This window comes from Bison bison, unplaced genomic scaffold (genome assembly GCF_000754665.1).
Source record: "Bison bison bison isolate TAMUID 2011002044 unplaced genomic scaffold, Bison_UMD1.0 scf7180017858048, whole genome shotgun sequence".
Taxonomy (NCBI): domain Eukaryota; kingdom Metazoa; phylum Chordata; class Mammalia; order Artiodactyla; family Bovidae; genus Bison; species Bison bison.
Genome location: NW_011488621.1, coordinates 934,516 through 936,022, shown reverse-complemented (window position 1 = coordinate 936,022; position 1,507 = coordinate 934,516). Strand labels below are relative to the sequence as shown.

Genomic DNA, 1,507 nt, shown 5'->3' with positions numbered 1-1,507 from the left:
CTGGGACTGGTCTTCAGGAGCTCCTCCGCGGGGGGCACTGGCTATTCCTGAAAGTGACACTCTGGTGCCAGGCTAAGGCGAGTTGGGCTTTAAGATGCCCAGATCTTGAAGAATAGCTGTGCTCAAAAGATTGCAACAGCCACGACGCTTTGCAAGGAATAAGGAAAACAAGGGCTGCAAGGCTCCGCAGCCAAATCCTCCGAACTTGAAAAGCTCGGCGGGGTGGGGTGGGGGGTAGGGAATCGGGCTATTTTTAGTAACAGTCTGGGTTCACATCCTACTTCCTGGAATCTGTACTCAAACTTTTCCAAGGGTTGACTTACCCCACCCCAACCTCCATAAAAAGTTTCAAAAAAAAAAAAAAAAACGGATTTAAGCGTCTTGTGCCCACAGAATTGTCTTTCCTAAGGGGGGTCCTGGCCAGCGTCAGATCCGCCCAGGGAGAGGGGTCTGGGTGCACCGATCACCCCAGTCCTTTCTGTCCCCCCAAGAGAGCGCTGGGGCCGGGTAAACGAATTGCATCCCCGGGACGCGGCTCCCCGTCCGGGCTCCGCCTGGCGGGGGCTCCGCTGCCGAGCACAAGGCTCCCCATTCTGAAGAGGAGACGGGGGCCCCCATCGAGGCTGCGCAGGGAACCCCCAAAGGGCCAGGGCGCCGAAGCCTCCGGCGCGCGGAGGTCTGGGCCGCAGGGACGCTGCCCACCCAGCCCGGGCGGCAAAGCCCTAAACCCGTCGCGGATGCCAGACTCGGATCGAGAGACCTCACTGGAGTTCGGGGGCGGGGGGCTTGGCCTGTCCTCCAGGGGCTTCCCACCCGAGCACCCTGCGTGCCCAAGAAGACCAGGGCGAGTTCGCAGGGTGGGCACAAAGCGCCCGAGGACTGCTCTAAGGACCCCGAGCGCAGTTGCCACCGGGTCTCAAAAGTTAAGATGCCTCCTCCTCTCTTGATGCCAGAGCTAAGTTATCCCACCATCAAAAGCAGACTTTCCAGTTTAAAAAAATATTGAAAAAAAAAAAAAATGAGGGTCCAAGGCCACCTGCCACCCTCACCCTGGGTACCTTGCCCGGGGGTTCGGTCGGGGGTGGGTGGTGGGACTAATATAATCTTCCAGCTCTCATATTGTCATGATGGAGAGAAAAGAAAAAGGGGGCAGCAGTGCGGAGAATCTGAGAGTGAAAACGGCACCCCCGGCTGCCCCTTGAAGTTCAGTGTCACCGCAGCGGGCAGTGACTCGCGAGGCTCCTCTTCGCCCCGGTGCGTGGCTCTACAGTAGTTCAGCGACGGAGACAGCCCGGAGCCTCCCGGCCGAACAACCCAAACGAATGGGACGGTCACCAGAATGAGAATTAATACCAACAACCAGGGCACCCCCACCCCCACCCCGGTGCCCCCAGTCCCCGCCCGCCCGCGGGCACTTACACTGCACAGGGCCGGAGAGTCCCACCATCCGCCACCGGCTCCGAGGTGCCAGGAAAACTTGCCGTCTTCTCGGCCGGCCCGCGGGGCG

At 60.1% G+C, this 1,507-nt stretch overlaps 1 protein-coding gene across 1 annotated transcript in view; it reads right to left on the bottom strand.

Annotated features, from left to right (window-relative positions):
- The window catches only part of RUNX1T1 (runt-related transcription factor 1; translocated to, 1 (cyclin D-related)), a 156,099-nt gene extending 154,612 nt beyond the window's left edge, over positions 1-1,487 (bottom strand). Inside the window, exon 1 of the mRNA XM_010861944.1 lies at positions 1,420-1,487. Within this exon, the coding sequence (XP_010860246.1) occupies positions 1,420-1,447 (28 nt within the window). The 5' untranslated portion in view covers positions 1,448-1,487. The remainder of the gene's footprint in view (positions 1-1,419) is intronic.
- Between the last annotated feature and the right edge of the window lie 20 nt (positions 1,488-1,507).